This window comes from Cucumis melo, chromosome 8 (assembly GCF_025177605.1).
Source record: "Cucumis melo cultivar AY chromosome 8, USDA_Cmelo_AY_1.0, whole genome shotgun sequence".
Lineage (NCBI taxonomy): Eukaryota > Viridiplantae > Streptophyta > Magnoliopsida > Cucurbitales > Cucurbitaceae > Cucumis > Cucumis melo.
This window is the reverse complement of record NC_066864.1, coordinates 32,437,289-32,453,587: the sequence shown is the minus strand read 5'-3', so window position 1 is coordinate 32,453,587 and position 16,299 is coordinate 32,437,289. Positions and strand designations below refer to the sequence as shown.

General features: G+C 40.5%; 1 protein-coding gene across 3 annotated transcripts in view; it reads right to left on the bottom strand.

Annotated features, from left to right (window-relative positions):
• Positions 1-438: 438 nt before the first annotated feature.
• Positions 439-16,299, bottom strand: part of LOC103491258 (TOM1-like protein 5) — a 52,294-nt gene continuing 36,433 nt past the window's right edge. For all 3 annotated transcript variants that reach the window (XM_051089378.1, XM_051089377.1, XM_008451137.3), the window contains exons 8-11: positions 13,097-13,172; positions 1,977-2,062; positions 1,073-1,279; positions 439-998 (exon numbers count right to left, since the gene is read on the bottom strand). In XM_051089378.1, the coding sequence (XP_050945335.1) occupies positions 665-998; positions 1,073-1,279; positions 1,977-2,062; positions 13,097-13,172 (703 nt within the window). In that variant the 3' untranslated portion in view covers positions 439-664. The remainder of the gene's footprint in view (positions 999-1,072; positions 1,280-1,976; positions 2,063-13,096; positions 13,173-16,299) is intronic.

Sequence of the window (16,299 nt, the reverse complement as noted above, 5' to 3'; positions counted from 1 at the left end):
AAGATATCAACTCACCACATCTACCTTCAACTTTGGTCCCTGCCATTATTGTGAGATCTGAATATATTACTTGCTAATAAAAGCAAAACAAATCAATCTAGATTACATAATAATCCATTTTTTAAGCAAAGTAAGTATTCAATAGATGGGAAATATTATTTATGTTCAACATATAAATAATAGTATTAAAGAAACAAACTTGGAGTAGAAGGGAACAGGTATCCTTTGAAAAACATATATAAAAGAAGGGTAAGAACCATTTTTCTCATCAAAATGGTATAAAGGAGCAGCAAAAAGAATAATAGCTGGTTCAAATAAATAAATAAATAACATTGTCAAACCAAAAAATGTGTTCGCGGGCATTATAATAAAAAAAGAAATTAAATTAAATAAAGGTCTTTCAATTGCCGCGCCCCCCCCCCCCCCCCCCCCCCCCCCTTGCTTTCTTCACCTTCAGCAAACTTGATATAGTTAACCACCTTTAAATTACAAAATTATACACGAATGGAATAAAAGATATATTCAGCAAGTCACTGGCCCTTGCACCTTAATTTAAAGATATCAAACTCATAGAAAAGAAAGAAAAATGACTCAACTTTACAAATAATGAGTTGAAGTGAGAATAAATAAAATTGCACTCCTAAACACTTCTTCACACCACTCCTCATGACTCATTGAAATCTATGCTTCCACTTCGAGAGCTGCTAGCGTTACGACTGTGTAAAGAAAGTCCTCTCATATGTCCAACTCCAACATCCATTTTTTTTTCCTTGAAGAACTTCTCCCTTTCTGCATGTTTTACTGGTGGTGGTGGTATTCCAACACCCTGACCATGCTGAATTTCCAATGTCGTCGACACCTTCTCGTCGATAGGTCGAATGATCGGACGGTTTGCTCGTTCAACTGGAATTGACAATCCTAGCAAACCCAATGATGGTCGCTCCTCTGAAGAATCCTCTTCATCTTCAGGCATTACACAAGCCTTTCCTTTTCGCAACCTGTTATTGACCATATCACTTAGCTTATATTTACACCACCCCATACTAACTCAACATCGAATGTAGTGTATTACCTTCGGTAGAGTTGCTCAGCCTCTTCTTCATCTTCTCCTTCGTCATGGTTATAATGATTGGCAGGTAATCTGGACATACCGACTTCTTCGCCGTTGAATTGATTTTGAGTCGACATAAACTGACCAGAGAGGAGGGCATCGTGTCTTGCAAGGACCTTTTGGAGCTTCTCATTCAATTCAATGGCACCACAGACAATCTTCTCGTCCCTGAAACACAGTGAAAGCAACTGGAAATCAGAATGATAGACCAATAGAATTACAAGCTATTGCAAGTGTGTTTCAGTTTTTTTTTCTTTTTTTAATTTTTCTTTTGTGACAGCAATTATGTTTCAATTAAATAAAATTATAATGATAACCGTGTTTTATTGAGAGATGTGAAAGAGAATACACAATGATTATCTCATGCAATATTAATAGTGGATATCCAAGGCAGGCAAACAAGAGTTACAACCACAATATAGGAATAGAAAAGGAAAATCAAAACTAGCAGAGAGTTCAAGGTCAGCAAATTGAAAAAAGGAAGCAACATTTTATGTTAAGCTTATTTCTCATAATGTACTAATTTATGGGATCTACAGATGTGTCAAATTCAGCATCCTTGGAGCTATCTACAATTTTTAACATAGGGTGAGCAATATAAGAGATTCTTTCTGTTACACGCAAAGTTGTTACGAAAACAAAAACATCACTGCACAGTTTTTCATTTACCAAAGTTGTCAATTATGATATCAACAATATTTTGTAGCTTCATGTCTCCTTTTCATTTACTTAACATAGTACGTTATCGTTTCACAACACAGTACGTTATTGTTTACAAAGCATTGAGTTAGGAAAAACATCCATTCATTGAATGGAATCAATTACTGATGCATTGCGGAAGAAACAGGCGAAGATGGAACCATACCGAGAAGACAACACAAGATGCATTAGTTTCTGCTTCTGAAATGAACACTGTTCGACAAGATCAAGGGTAAACTCATCTCTTGCCCCCTGGAAAATAACAATGTAGCAGTTAAAATGACATGCTTCTCTTATTCGATGACATTGTAAACATCTAAACTACCATTCAAATTTAGTTTTTACCTCCACGAGATGTCCATGTTTATCTCAAATCCCAACAAGTAAATTCTTTCAATATTTTCATTGAAAATATCAATTGATTTTATGAAACTCTTTCTCAAAGAAAAAGAATATGCTAGGCCACCAATCCTATTTACATACCATAGGAAAAATAAGAAGAAACATGAAGCCAATGAAAGAGAGACAAGTGGCAAGGAGGATCATGGCCATGAGACCAACCCAGAGGTAACACGTGTTGAAGGGGAAGAAAGCAAGGAGGATGGGGACCAGAAAGTGGGACCCACAGTTAGTTAGTCGTGGGCAATAAAAAGGGGACAGGAGGGCAGAGAGGGGTACGAATGTATTTGAGCGGATAGGGCAGGAGTAGCCACCTCCGGAAAGGGGAGGGCCGACACCAGGTTACCGTTTATTTTGTGTGCTTAAATAGCCTTAGGTTGTAGAGGAGTGGGGAAGGAATTATTCAGGGCGTTCTTGTTTTCGTCTGTGTTCTTTGTTGTTAAATTTTGTGTGTGTTTTTATTTCACCAGCTGGTCTGTTCTGTCAAGCCTTGGAGAGGCTATTGTCTTTAATCTTTGAAGTGTTTTATTACTGGATTTTTGTGCTGTAATCTGGTTTTTGGAAAGTAAAAGAAAAGGAACGAGGCAGTGTCTTAACATTTTTGGTATCAGAGCATCATACCTGGGCAGATCATGTCAATGACGAAGGCTACAGATGAACGGTTGGAGACGGTTGAGATGGAAATGAAAAGGCTGCCGATGATCGAGGAGAACATAGCATTACTAGCCAAAAGCATCGCGGAAATGAACTCTCAAATCGATAAGCAGGCGCAGCAGCAGCAAGTGATACTGAAGTATATTGAGGGAATCGTTAAGGATGATTCTCCTGGGCGAAGGACCGAAGAAGGGTCCACGAGCAAGGTCACCATGGCCGAAGCAATATATCCAGCGACTGCCGAAGAACCGAAGTTAGAAGTTAAAACAGAGGAGGAGCGATCAGTGGATCGGAGCAAATTTAAGAAAGTTGAAATGCCGGTCTTCGACGGGACCGACCCCGACTCGTGGCTGTTCCGAGCAGACCGATACTTCAAGATACATAACTTGACGGATTCAGAGAGACTTACCGTGGCAGTGATCAGCTTCGATGGGCCGGCGTTGGACTGGTACCGATCACAAGAAGAGAGGGAAGCTTTCACCGGTTGGGATGACTTGAAGCTTAAAATGCTGGTGAGATTCCGCGCGACCAGGGAAGGTACACTGGTGGGCTGATTCTTAACGATCAAGCAGGAGTCCACTGTCGAGGAGTACCGGAACCGTTTTGATAAACTATTGGCACCGGTGGCTTCCCTGCCTACGGTGGTGCTAGAGGAAACATTCATGAATGGGTTAAATCCATGGTTGAAGTCGGAGGTAGAAACCCTGGAGCCCATTGGGCTGGCCCAAATGATGAAGTTGGCCTTGAAGATAGAAAATAGAGAGCTGGTCCGAAAGGAATGCGGGCTGGTCAGCGCCTATGACAGCAAAGCGGGCCATAAACAACAGCAGGCTAAGAGCCCCATCGCAGCAGCCACGAAGGAGGGAACGGTCAGTGGAAGTTGGCCAATGAGAACGATAACACTGAGAGAGGTGGGTACGGGAGACAACCGTCGGGAAGGGCCCGCAAAGCGATTATCTGATGCCGAGTTCCAAGCTCGAAGGGAAAAGGGGTTATGTTTTCGCTGTGGGGAGAAATATTTCGCAGGGCATCGGTGCAAGTCAAAGGAGCATAAGCAGCTACGAATGCTGGTAGTCAAAGAAGGAGGGGAGGAATTGGAGATTGTGGAGGAAGAGTTTTTTGATGCCGAAACTGAGATGAAACCAGTAGAAGTGCAGACCGTGGAGAATTTAAACATTGAGCTGTCGATCAACTCAGTGGTGGGACTGAACAATCCGGGAACCATGAAAGTAAAAGGAAAGGTGGGAGAAGAAGAAGTGGTGATCTTGATCGATTGTGGGGCGACCCACAACTTCATCGCAGAGGACTTGGTGACCAGGTTAGGATTGACATTGCAGGAGACCCCAAACTATGGAGTAATCCTGGGCTCAGGAACAGCAGTCAAAGGTAAGGGGTTGTGCCGAAGTGTTGAAGTGCAATTGGATGGCTGGAAGGTGACCGATAGCTTCCTACCACTGCAGTTGGGGGGAGTTGACATGATCCTAGGAATGCAGTGGCTTCATTCTCTTGGGGTGACCGAAGTCGACTGGAAGAGGTTAGTGCTTACTTTTCATCACCAGGGGAGGAAGGTTGTGATACGAGGGGATCCAAGTTTGATCAAAACGAGGGTAAGTCTGAAGAATCTAGTGAAAACGTGGGGAGCTGACGATCAGGGATTCCTAGTAGAATGCAGGACATTAGAATGTGGGAAGTTGGAAGATGAACAGGATCAGGAGCAGGGAAAGGTCAACGCGGAACCAATAGCGACCCTGCTCAAGCAATTTGCCCGCGTGTTTGAATGGCCCGCGACCCTTCCACCCCAGCGCAGCATTGAACACCACATATACCTGAAGAGTGGGACTGACCCAGTGAACGTACGACCATATCGATACGCGCATCATCAGAAGGAAGAAATGGAGAGATTGGTGGATGAGATGCTATCTTCAGGGATCATACGGCCGAGTAAGAGTCCATACTCCAGCCCTGTACTGTTAGTGAGGAAGAAAGATGGGAGTTGGAGGTTCTGCGTAGATTATCGAGCGCTGAACAATGTCACGATACCAGACAAGTTTCCCATACCAGTGATAGAAGAATTATTTGACGAACTGAAGGGGGCTAGCGTATTCTCCAAGTTAGACCTCAAAGCCGGATATCACCAAATTAGGATGTGCCCTGAAGATATCGAGAAGACCGCGTTCAGAACTCACGAGGGGCACTATGAGTTCTTGGTAATGCCTTTCGGATTGACGAATGCCCCCTCTACATTCCAGGCGCTGATGAACCAAGTGTTCAAGCCATACTTAAGAAGGTTTGTGCTGGTATTTTTTGATGATATCCTAATCTACAGCCGAGGGATGGACGAACATGTTCAACACTTAGAAGTGGTGCTAGGACTACTACAAGACAGGGAGTTATATGTGAATATGGAGAAGTGCAGTTTCGCCAAACCACGGATTAGTTATTTGGGACACTTCATCTCGGAATAGGGCTTGGAAGCAGATCCAGAAAAGATAAGGGCAGTGAGTGACTGGCCAACTCCATCCAATGTGAGGGAAGTTAGAGGCTTCCTTGGCCTGACTGGCTATTACAGGCGTTTTGTTAAGAACTATGGAGCAATAGCAGCACCACTCACCCAACTACTTAAGAAAGGAGCGTACAAATGGGATGCAGAAGTCGAGGGCGCTTTTAGCAAGCTGAAAAAGGCCATGATGACTCTCCCTGTGCTCACCATGCCAGATTTCAACCTACCTTTCGAAATTGAATCAGATGCTTCGGGAGTTGGAGTGGGGGCTGTGCTGACTCAATGCCGGAAGCCAGTGGCTTATTTCAGTAAGACCCTAAGTATGCGGGACAGAGCACGACCAGTATACGAAAGAGAATTACTTGCTGTAGTTCTTGCAGTCCAAAGATGGAGACCTTACTTACTAAGGAGGAAATTCACAGTGAAAACAGACCAAAGGTCGCTTAAGTTTTTATTGGAACAACGGGTTGTGTAGCCTCAATATCAGAAGTGGGTAGCGAAGCTCCTGGGGTATTCATTTGAAGTGGTTTACCAACCCGGGCTGGAAAATAAAGCAGCCGACGCGTTATCCAGGATATCTCCAGCAGTACACCTGAATCAAATTACAGCTCCCCCGATGATAGACGTGGAAATTAATAAGGAAGAAACAAGGCTTGACCCCGCACTGCAAGAAATCACCCGACTAATCGAAGAAGGGATGGAGATACCCCATTACACCCTGCATCAAGGGGTGTTGAAGTTTAAGGGCCGGTTGGTGATTCCAAGCAAGTCTGCATTGCTACCTACAATACTACACACATACCATGACTCTGTGTTCGGAGGGCACTCAGGATTCTTAAGAACCTATAAACGGTTGACTGGAGAGATCTACTGGAAGGGAATGAAGAAGGACATCATGCGGTACTGTGAAGAATGTGCAATCTGCCAGCGTAATAAGTCATCGGCTTTATCTCCAGCAGGGTTACTGATGCCCTTAGAGATTCCAGACGCAATATGGAGTGATATATCCATGGATTTCATAGAAGGACTGCCAAAATCCAAGGGATGGGATGTGATATTCGTGGTGGTAGATAGGCTAAGTAAATATGGGCATTTTCTGTTGCTTAAGCATCCGTTTTCGGCCAAGATGGTGGCTGAAACATTTGTAAAGGAGGTGGTCAGGCTTCATGGATATCCAAGATCGATAGTCTGACAGGGACAAGGTTTTCTTAAGCCATTTCTGGAAGGAACTCTTCCGCTTGGCGGGAACTAAGCTGAACCGGAGCTCTTCCTATCACCCCCAATCAGATGGTCAGACCGAGGTGGTGAATAAGAGTATTGAAACATATCTGAGGTGTTTTTGTGGGGAAAAACCGAACGAGTGGAGCCAATGGTTACATTGGGCAGAATATTGGTATAATACAACCTATCATAGTTCCATTGGAATTACTCCTTTTCAAGCTGTGTATGGACGCCTTCCTCCTCCCTTGATTTACTATGGGGATATGGAGACACCTAATTCAACACTAGACCAGCAGCTGAAAGACAGAGATATAACATTGGGAGCCCTGAAGGAGCATTTGAAACTAGCCCAAGAAAGGATGAAGAAACACGCCGATAATAAGAGAAGAGAAGTAGAGTTCCAGGAAGGGGATCTGGTATTCCTCAAACTGCGGCCTTACAGACAGACCTCCCTCAGAAAAAAAAGAAATGAAAAGCTATCACCAAAGTATTTCGGGCCTTATCGAGTCTTAGAGAAGATCGGAAAGGTAGCATATAAACTAGAACTTCCCGCAGCGGCTGCTATTCACCCCGTGTTCCATGTATCACAACTGAAGAAAGCTGTAGGAAGAGGAGAGACTGTACAACCACTGAATCCGTACATGAATGCAAACCATGAACGGATTACACGACCGGAAGAGGTATATAGCTATCGCAAGAATCCAGCAACGAAGGAGTGGGAAGCCCTGATCAGTTGGAAGGGATTGCCCCCACACGAGGCAACATGGGAAAGCTGCATTGACATGAAATATCAGTTTCCAGATTTTCACCTTGAGGACAAGGTGGATTTGGAAGAGGAGAGTGATGCTAGGCCACCAATCCTATTTACATACCATAGGAAAATAAGAAGAAACATGAAGCCAATGAAAGAGAGACAAGTGGCAAGGAGGATCATGGCCATGAGACCAACCCAGAGGTAACACGTGTTGAAGGGGAAGAAAGCAAGGAGGATGGGGACCAGAAAGTGGGACCCACAGTTAGTTAGTCGTGGGCAATAAAAAGGGGACAGGAGGGCAGAGAGGGGTACGAATGTTTTTGAGCGGATAGGGCAGAAGTAGCCACCTCCGGAAAGGGGAGGGGCGACACCAGGTTACCGTTTATTTTGTGTGCTTAAATAGCCTTAGGTTGTAGAGGAGTGGGGAAGGAATTATTCAGGGTGTTCTTGTTTTCGTCTGTGTTCTTTGTTGTTAAATTCTGTGTGTGTTTTTATTTCACCAGCTGGTCTGTTCTGTCAAGCCTTGGAGAGGCTATTGTCTTTAATCTTTGAAGTGTTTTATTACTGGATTTTTGTGCTGTAATCTGGTTTTTGGAAAGTAAAAGAAAAGGAACGAGGCAGTGTCTTAACAGAATACTATGGTAGTGCCCAAGTTTTGATGAATATGTGCTGGTTCTTGAGTTCTAAAGAAACCATTTTTTTTTAATCTGGAGGATAACAGCCCTGATTCTCTTCAGATGAAGGCATTCCAGTTGAGGTAGATATCTTGTATTGAGTAATCTTTGAATTCTGAATTCGAAGAGCACCAAGCTGCTGCATTTCTTTTTGAAATGTCTACGATGTCAACCCAATCCCTTTTTTATCATGGAAAATGCGTTGGTTACGCTCAAACCAAATCTCCGCTAGCAGTGCTTTTATCAAATTAACCCATATTAGAAAAGGTTTTTTCTTGATAAATAAGGCCCCCTCGATAATTGAAACTCATTGGCGCTTAGAGAACCATCAAAGACCCAAGTTGTTTTGAGCATAGAAAATATGTTAAACCAACATTTAGATGAGAAGAGACAGAAGATGAATAAGTGTATTAGGTGCTCACTGTCTTCCAAGCAAAGGGGACCCACTGATGGCAGCAAACAATTATTGAGAAGCTTCCTTTGCGAAGTCTTGGAGGAGTTAAGAAGACCAACTGCCATAATCCAAACCAGAACATTTGTTCTCCTTGGACTGCTGGTTTTCCAAAGTGCTTTAAAGGGGAAGAAGGACAAAGGTGTTTTGATACGGACTTAACTGAGAAATGAACCGAGGTCTCTAACGACCAAACTCTCCTATCATCCAAATCTGCTAATCCTTTCAAAGATATGAGGGTTAATAGGCATTAGAAATCTTGAAGTTCTTTATCTTTCAGCAATCTTCAAAAAACTAAGGACCAAGATTTTGTGACAAAATCCCAGTGGGGAGCAACTGAATCATTAGGCATCTGACCTAATCTGAATATATTGGGGAACTGAAATTTAAGAGGAAGATACCAACCCATGAATTTGACCAGAAAGCTACTCTCCTTCCATTCTCAATTTTGAAAGTAGCCAACACTTCCACCTTGTTCCATTCTCTAAATATGCTGAAACACAAACTTCTTAAGTTGTTTCCTGATTTGTTTAGAGTTTGCCACTCTTAATTTTTGCAGCCATGAATGCTTTTAATTACTTGTCGCCACAACGCAGAATCTTCCTTCATAAACCTCCAGCCCCATTTAGCAAGGAGAGCCTTATTTTTATTTTTTAAACCACCCAAACCCAGCCCCCATCTAACTGGGAAGGTTTGACCTTTCTCCAGGGTGCCAAATGATTGATCTTGCTGCCAGAATTCCATTCCCAAAAGAATCGTCGAATTAGTTTTCCAAAATCAGAAACCCCTTTGATTTACCTTCAATGAAAGCATTTTGAAAAGGGCTGATTATTGAATCTATAACCCCTTTGAGCATATATAGCACCTTGGCAACAACTTTGTAGGTGATTGATGTGAGACTAATGGGTCTGAAGTCTCTTACATGAATCACATCTTCTTTCTTCTAAATTAAGCAAATGAAGTTCTCTTGAATGCAAGCATTAAGCTTTCCATTTTTTGTGGAAGTCATCGAACAATCTCTTGAAACTTTCTTTAAGATTTGGCCACTAAAAATTTTGTGGCAAAGCCATCCGGTTTAGGAGCTTTATTGCCTCCTAGTGCCTTAATTGCCTTGAGAATTTCCCTCTCAGAGAAGCTGTTGACAAGTGATAAGTTTTGAGAAACAGAGACACAAGACCAATCTGCCATAAAAGGTAGATATCTAACTCCTAGAAGTCTTTTGTAAAAACCTTCATAGAACCCCGGTATAACCTTTTCAATGTCACGAAAAGACTTCGTTATCACCCCTTGCTCATCCACAAATCCTGTGATTAAGTTTTTCCTCTTTTTTGCACTAAGAAATATGTGAAAAAAACCTGTATTTTCATCTCCTACAGCAAGCTAATTTAGTTTACCTTTCTGTACAAAGTTTCTTTCTTCAATTCTGTAAATACATACCAGTTCTATTTGGATGCCTGATTTTGAGTGACTTCCACTTCATTCAAACCCACACTTTCTACAAAATGAGTAACATTTGGTTTTAGATCAATCAAATGAGTACCATGCCAACTTTTAACAGCAAGTTTAACTTTACGAAGCTCTCATGAAGAACAAAACCAGCCCAAACCAGTGTCTGAGGCGCTTTTCGAAGCTTCCTCAACGACTGTGTTGCACTCTTTTATCAACACCAACTATTACAAAAACTGAATGGGGATGGCCCCCATAATACTGCACTAGCCTCTAATAATAATGGGAAGTGATCGGAGAAAGTTCTTGCTTTACAGGACACTCGAGTTTTCAAATTCATCATCCCATTCATTATTGATAAAAAAAAACTGTCCAGCAAAGATCTTGCAGCTGTGCCACCCTCTCTTGACCAAGTGAATCTGCCATTTTGAAGGGAAACTTCCATTGTATTGGCCGAATCTATAAAGTCATTAAACTGTCTCATTCTTCTTGTGCTTCTGCCAACTGGAATCCTCTTGTAAGCCCACCTGGTTATATTAAAGTCTCCTCCCAAACACCAAGCCTCTTCTCCACATTCTGTGATAGTTTGAATTCTGGCCAAACAAGTTTCCTTTCTCGATAACCACACGAACCATAGACATTTGTAACCCAACAACACTTCTTGCACAAAGTGACACATTTTATTGAAAGGGAATATCTTCCTCTTATGGTTTCCATCACTGTGATTTTGCTTTTATCCCATAAAATAAGAATGCCTCCGTATGCGCCAAATGAATCCACTGATTCCCAACCTATATCCAATGAGCTCCAGATTGTTTTAATGAAATTTGCATCCAGATTTTCCATTTTTGATTCTTTGATCATAACCATATCCTGGTGATGGCTTTTGATGAACTTCTTAAGAGCAGAAAGTTTGGATGGGTCTTTTAGGCCTCTTGTATTCCAAGAAATGATCTTCATGAGAGAAAAATCTGAGCACATGCTTTACAATGACTTACTTATACCAACATTAATTGGGGAGGAGCTAGGAATATTGCTAAACTACCACATTCCACTTTGAAAAGGGAAATCAAGTCCACTGCTTCAATTTCAACCTTTACTTTGTCTTCTTGAATTTTCGTTAAACCCGGGGAATCTTTCACTGTTGACACTATAAGGAAAGATAATTTCTGTATTTGACTTCTGCACTAACTCAACTGATTGGTATGGAGACCCTCGGATTAAAGTGATTTCAGTGTTAGAATCTATGAAGCTTGAGTAATTAAAACGAGCACTAGCGGGACGAGGAGATACTGACCTAGTATATCTGAGACTGATTGAATTTTGAAGGTGGAAATTTCTAAAAGATTTGGATTTTCCACTGACAGGTACACACGGGACTTGTGGAAGGATATTTCAAAGAAGCTCCATTCAGTTGTTCACTTAGTCCCTTGTGTGGTGGGGGAGGGAAAGGGCACATATTTTTGGAAAGATCATTTGGTGGGGGAAAGACGTCTTTCCAATAGAATAATTTATAAACTATAATATTGTTGAGTCTACAACCTCGTGCTTCTTTATGTTTGATCTATATCCTTCTCTTTTCAATAGGGAAATGTTGGATGTGGCCTTTCTTCTTGTCTTACTCGAAAGTCACCTTTTTAGGCTTGGGAGAAGGAATGTGAGAGTCTGGAAAACCAAGCCTTTGGACGGATTCTCGTGTAATTTTTTTTCTGGTTGATCAATCTCCCATAGGTGTCTCGAACTTCTCGATTCTCTAGAGAATTAAGATTTCTTGAAACATGAGGTTCTTTATCGGGCAAGTTTTTCATTGTTTTGCTAGTACAATGGATTAGCTGGTGAGGAAGTCACCTTCACTTGTTTGGTTGTTCTATTGTCTTCTTTGTTGGAAGACAGAGCAAGATTTGGATCATATACTTTGGTCGTGTGAGTATACCAGTTCTACTCGGAAGCAGTTTTTTTCCAAACGTTTGGCTTCTATGTGGCTTGTTAGAGGGTTACTACAAGTATGATTGAGGAGTTTCTCCACAATCCACCTCAAAGAGAGAAAAGAGTCACTCTTTATGGCTTTTCGAGTGTGTGTGATCTTATGGACTGTGGGCTGAGTGAAATAATAGGACTTTTAGAGGGAGGGAAAAGGACCTTAGTGAGAGTTGGTCTCTTGTTCATTATCTTGTTCATTATCTTGTTTCTTTTCCATAGTCGGTGTCCATACTTGTACAAGGGCTTCTCTCTTTTGTGGGATTGGCTTTTTGTATGCCTGTGGTTGTATTCTTTCATTTTTTTCTCAATGGAAGTGCTTGTTTCAATATATATACATATGAGAAGTGGTTGTTTCGATAAATATATATACACAAATTGTGACAAAAAACCAAATCGAACCATACCATAACAGACCGACATGAACAAAATAGAAAGAAACCAACTGTATTCTGAACTAAACTAAACCAAATGTTGAACCAAATTCAACCAAATTGGATTAAATAAAATTTAAACCTAATGGAGGCATGAAGTACGAACATCACTTATGGTCAACGACCAAAAAACCTTCAATTGACGGTCATGATGGTCAACAATTGAGCACGAACATGAAGCCCATGAATGATAGTATCAATCCAACTTATTTCACATGGCAACACATGACGATAGACAGACAGTAACACAAACACATCAACGACCAAAAGTTGTGATGGAGAAGCAGCAGAAGCAACACACAATAATGGAGGGCGAAGGCAAAGGCTTATGCAACAATGATCATGAAGACATTCAAGCGTCTCTTCTCTTGCTGACACATTCCAACCAATGACAACTTAAACATGAACACCTTAACTTGCGAGTTTGACTAGAAGTAGATTGCACTAGTTAGGATAAGCAACTAGAATTTCAACTTGGCAATCTCTATAAGTGGTGACGACGATTTTTTAGGGTTTTAGAGAGTTAAATCTTGCATGATCAAGTGTCTATCTTAATTTTAATGAAAAGGAATATTTGAATTACTATAGTTCAGTAGTAAGTTGCACAACTTCTTCCAAGAAAAAAAGGCTCGAAACGCAAAAAGAAAGAATTGAAATAAGAAATAAGCCATTGATAATTACACCTAATTAACATATTCACAGCCAACACATATTTATATAAAGAGATATAGATATATATAGAGAGAGAGAGAGTCAAAATTGGCAAGAGAATATACCTCAGGATGTTGAGGATCAACTGCATCAAGAACTTCTTTCAGAACTTCTAATGCATTACCAGCCTTTTCAATTATACTACATAAAAAACATTAAATGAGAACAATTTAACTTGTGAGAAAAGAGGCTACGAAAGCACAATAACATGAAAAAGGGCAAACGTGATCAGCAATAAGTGCTTTTACTCAGTTTTTTTATTTTTTATTTTTTTTTTATTTTTAAGAGAAACAACTGCTTTTATTGAGAAAGAATAAAAGAATACAAGGGCATAAAAAAATACAAGCCCATAAAAACCCAACTAAACAAAGGGTCTCCAATTAGGTAAACAATTGCCTCGAGTGTAATTACAAAAAGCATTTGAAACCAAAGCACACAAAGAAACATGAAACTTCACCAAAACCACCCCATTAAGGTCCCTTTCCATACCCTTAAACACTTCACTATTTCTTTTGCCCCACAAATCCCACAATAAAGCACATACCGTTGCAAACCAAAAAAGGCGCCCTTTGTCTTTGAAAGGGATAGAAGAACTCTCCAATCATCCAACAAACTCATTCTGCTAGTAAGCAAGAAATCGAACTCCTACAAGAAATAGTTCCAAACGAATCTCGCATACTGAATCGGACAATCTTGCATACTGACACTGACAAAGACGCTAATCTAGATTTTCCTCCACATTTAGACAAAGAATGCAAGAAAAGGAACATGTTAACAAAGGCAACTTTCTCAAAACCTTATCCATGGATTCACACGACAAAGCGAACTTGTAAGGCAAAGAATCCGACTTCTTATGGAATCATTATACTCTATAAAACGTTAAGGACCAACCAGACCACAGGGGAGGAATCAACTAAAATCCTAATAGAAGACTTACAAGAGAAATCCTCAGACAAATTAAGACCGTCTGAATAAAACATTTTCCACCGCTATTCTTTTATGAATGGTGTAGAATAGAGATTAACAAGAAGAATTCTCCAAGAATCAAATTCAAGTCTTCATTACCAATACAAATTTATGGATAGAAAGGAGGAATTCTTTATTTATTGAGGATCCAAAGCAAACTAAAATTTTAAAAGTGAAGTAAAAAGGACAACATAATGATTAAATGAAGATTAATAAGAACTTGCCCCAAAAAAACCACCCCTTCAAAAAGAAGAATCTCGCCCTAAAGTTCTAAAAAGAAAATTGAAGAAATTAAGGTGGCACCTTCCTCTGATTGAATCTGCTTCACCAAAAAAATATCTGTGGCATTTTATCGGCTAGGATAGAGATTAATTAAATAAGAAACTAGAGGAAGTATCTTTTTAAATTTTGGTGACCTTGAAAGTATTGATCCTCCAAGTATCAATTGAAGAAAGTATCTTTTTAAATCCTCCAAGGAGATTTGTTCTTCACAGATATCACCAACACAGTGGATTTAATTCACTTGAACCAGGTGGCTCAAGATGGAGTGATTGTTTTACTCTACAGCCAAAATGGGTTCTTCTTACACAGAACAAGCCGAGCTACATTAAAATTTGATCGGAAGCAATGTTAATTTGTTATACTTCTCGCGGAAGCTTACACCAGAAGTAGTCCAGACCTCATTGGAAAGTTTTAAAATCTTCCCCGTCCGATGATACTCCACACGAAGTTTCAGATTCAGCAATCGCCTTTGGTGTGAATGTGCGTATGGAAATTGAAAAGTCTCAATTAATGAAGAAAGAGAAGTTTTTGGACCGAGTCTCCTTTATTGCCTAGTGAAAGTCCAAGAGTCATTCCAGGCTTAAACGAGAATTAAACTCTTCTCAACCTAATTCGGTCAAGTCCCCTTCCAAACTCCTTCAGTAACAGGTCAGTTTCCCATGCTTCTTCACCGTCCCGATGACCGCCGAACTTCCCTCCGAAAATCCTTAAAGTTTCTCTTCTTCAATTTCGGAGGTTTCTTCTCTGTGGTGTATACCAAATGAGAGAATTTGATTGAATATCAAAAGTTGTGAATACAAGAAAACAAGTATCTAATTATATCAAAAACAAACTAATCCTAATCTTAATCCTAATTAATAAAAGAAACTCAATCATAATCCTAAATAATAAAAAATTAATCCTAATCCTATAAAACCAAAGAAAATAATCCTAACTATAATCCTAATAAATTAAGGATTTGGCCATAATACCCTGTTCCTACTACATCACCGACTTTCCTTTGAAACACCTTTCTGCCCTTTTGATGTCCCGAAATAGACAAGCTTATTGTGTCAGAAGGCCTTGGGCTTTGTTCCACCTTCTTCTCACCGGAATCCTTCTCCCTCTCTCTAGCCGACCCTAAACTTGATTAGAAAAAAGCTTCTTAAACGTTAACCGAGCAAACCAGTGAAATAAAGCCATCTTCCTTACCTTTTGCGTGAAAAGAGATCTCCTCCTCCCAAAGATTGAGTCCTTCAATATCACCATCAATTGATAAGTCCGCACCAACTAGCCAGTTCTGAAAAAAAAAACCTTTAGGGGCTGTTTAGGCCCTGATTTGTTTTTGTAGGATTGGGTTTCCATAACCCTAACCCTTGATTGGGGCTCAATTTATGAAAACCCTAGTTTTAGGGTTTCCATAATCCCCCAAATCCTTTTCACACTACTCCTTCACTCTTCCTGCCTCTTGCGTAATACCCCTTGAAACCGTGGTAATCCTTCCCGATTTTATCCATCCTTCCCTTCTCCGTCCAACTCTTTCTTCTTCCTCTTTCATCGTTTTTGTCTACGTTTTCTCCTCTAAATCTTTCCAGTTTACTCTTCGATTCGATACCATCTCCGACACTAAAGCCCTCTCGTTTTCCTCTCCCAACCTCAGAAGAAGATCTACTTCTCTTAATAAATCTTCTCCTCCGTCGGAGTACCCTGTTTGTGCCGGCACCGTCGCCACCGCTTAGGTTTTAAAAGGAACTCGTTAGAACAACAAAAATAACCGGGAAGAAGAAGAAAAAGAAGAGATGGGGTTTGAGAATCTGCAAAAGGGGGAAGAGATTTTATTTTTCGTTTCCTTTTTTTGGGATTCTTTGTCTTTTGAGTTTGGAAAATTGAAATCACTCTCTGATTATACATATGGAGTTTTAGGGAAGAGGGTGACTAAACCTATATCTAAACTATGGATTTTGCCTCTTCCTCTTCTTGTTCTTGAAACTGTTTTTTTCTTCTTTTTTTTTCACCCTTAATCTTTTGGGGTTTGATTTTG